General features: G+C 46.4%; 1 protein-coding gene across 1 annotated transcript in view; it reads left to right on the forward strand.

The window, feature by feature from the left end:
* The window catches only part of tjap1 (tight junction associated protein 1 (peripheral)), a gene marked incomplete at its 3' end in the record, with an annotated part of 12098 nt that extends 9900 nt beyond the window's left edge, over positions 1–2198 (forward strand). The window contains exons 5-8 of the mRNA XM_031838766.1: positions 314–343; positions 903–1010; positions 1266–1349; positions 1524–2198. Of these exons, the coding sequence (XP_031694626.1) occupies positions 314–343; positions 903–1010; positions 1266–1349; positions 1524–2198 (897 nt within the window). The remainder of the gene's footprint in view (positions 1–313; positions 344–902; positions 1011–1265; positions 1350–1523) is intronic.
* Between the last annotated feature and the right edge of the window lie 90 nt (positions 2199–2288).

The raw sequence follows: 2288 nt of genomic DNA on the forward strand, positions 1-2288 counted from the left end.
TGTGTGTGTGTGTGTGTGTGTGTGTGTGTGTGTGTGTGTGTGTGTGTGTTTATTGATCACACTCACTGATCAATGACTAAATTAAAATACGCTCTGTCTCCTCTCCTCTTTTCTGTCCGTCTTCCGTCTCCTACGCGATGATGTCACTCCTACAAGGCGTCTCTCTGTCCAATCAGATTGTCTGATTTAATGAAATGTCTCGTTGTGATGTCCTTTCATCTTCTGTCTCCTCTTTGTCTCCTCTTCCTTCATGCTGCTCTGTGATGGACCGACTCATCTTCATCCTCTTCATCATCTTCATCCTCTTCATCAGGCTGCTGTCAGTCAGACTTGGGTTCATGCAGTTGGGTTTATTCATGTTCTTCCTCCTCCTCTTCCTAACTCTTCTTCTTCTGTGGTGTTTCTGTCTGAAGCTACCAAACATTGATCTGATTCAACTGATTTTATATTTATTTAACATTATTTATATTATTGTATTATTAATTAATTATTATTGTATTATTAATAATGTATATTGTATTATTATTAATGTATTAATATTATTGTATTGTTAATAATGTATATTGTATTATTATTAATGTATTAATATTATTGTATTGTTAATAATGTATATTGTATTATTAATGTATTAATATTATTGTATTATTATTAATTAATGTGTATTATTGGATCATTATTAGTTAATTGATGTTATTGCAGAATTATTAATTTAGAAAGGATGAATATTAAAATACTGATTTTTATTATATTTGTAATTTTAAAAAAAATTATATAAAACTAATAATGATTTTGACGTTCCCAGTTTGTCTGAATGTAGGCCCGCGTCCTGTCACCTCAGGCTCCTGATTGGCTGCCTCACTCTGATGACAGTTGATGATGTCATGTCTATGCTCCTCCCATAGCTACGGAAGGTGGAGAGGGACAAAAAGACGATGGACCAGGAGATCGTGGAGCTCACCAACAAGCTTCTGGACGCCAAGAACACCATCGACCGTCTGGAGGAGCTCAACGTGAGTACAAGTAAACTGATATTTGTACTACTAATACTCTGATACTAGTACTACTGTGGTATGAGTCCAGATACTCTGATACTAGTACTACTGTGGTATGAGTCCAAGTACTATGATACTAGTACTACTGTAGTATTAGTCTAAGTACTCTGATACTAGTACTACTGTGGTATGAGTCCAGATACTCTGATACCCTCACTCTGCTCTGATTGTCTGACGGCCTTTCATCTTCCTCTTCTTCTACCTCTTCCTCAGGAGCGCTACAGACAGGACTGTAATCTGGCCGTCCAGCTGCTCAAATGTAACAAATCACATTTCAGGAACCACAAGTTTGCTGATGTGAGTAACTGAGTGTGTGTTTAGGGAGGAGGTTGGGGCGGAGTTTAAGGAGGAGGTTTGGTAGGAGTTCGGAGAGGGAGGCGGGGAGGAAGCCGAGGAGGGAGTCGGGGAGGAGTTCGGGGAGGAAGTCAGGGAGGAGGTCTGATGAGTTCTGATGTGGTCTCTGTGTTCCAGCTCCCTTCTGAGCTTCAGGACATGCTGAACAAACACATGAAGACGAGTCTTCCGGAGCAAGGCCCTGCCCCCGGTGCTCAGGACCCCGAAACCCTCAGTTTGACTCCCGCCGACGTGGTGCCGACCTCGGTCATCGCCCGAGTCCTGGAGAAACCTGAGCCGCTGGTCCTGAACTCTGCTCAGTCCAGCAGCTGCAGCCGGCCCGTCTCCGAGGACGTGTTCGTGCACGTGGACATGACCGGCCCCCCGAGCGGCGGTCGGGAGGCGGCGCAGCAGAACGGTTCCTGTCTCAGTCAGAGCAGTCTAGATGGGCAGTCGGGGGGCGAGGAGGGGGGCGGGGCTCCGTCCTTCGACAAGCTGAACCCGTATCCGGTGCCGCCGCCCCCCCACCCGCTGTACCCGGGTCGCAAGGTCATCGAGTTCTCGTCCGACGACAAAGTGAAGATCCCCAAAAACTCGCCGCTGCCAAACTGCACCTACGCCACGAGGCAGGCCATCTCCCTGAGCCTGGTCCAAACCGACGACGAGCGCATGGCCCCAGCAAGCCCCGCCCCCTCCTCCGGTGGGGGGGGCCACCACCGCACGGCGCCGTCACAGCGGGACGCCGCCAGTGAGCCGCTGTCGGGTCAGTCCAGCCCGTTCAGCAGCCCGCCACAGGTACACACACACACACACACGCACACATATATGTGTACACACACATATATATATATACGTATATATACGTGTATATATATATATATATGTATGTATATATATATATAT

Source organism: Anarrhichthys ocellatus, unplaced genomic scaffold (genome assembly GCF_004355925.1).
Source record: "Anarrhichthys ocellatus isolate YVR2014 unplaced genomic scaffold, GSC_Weel_1.0 scaffold997, whole genome shotgun sequence".
Classification (NCBI taxonomy): domain Eukaryota; kingdom Metazoa; phylum Chordata; class Actinopteri; order Perciformes; family Anarhichadidae; genus Anarrhichthys; species Anarrhichthys ocellatus.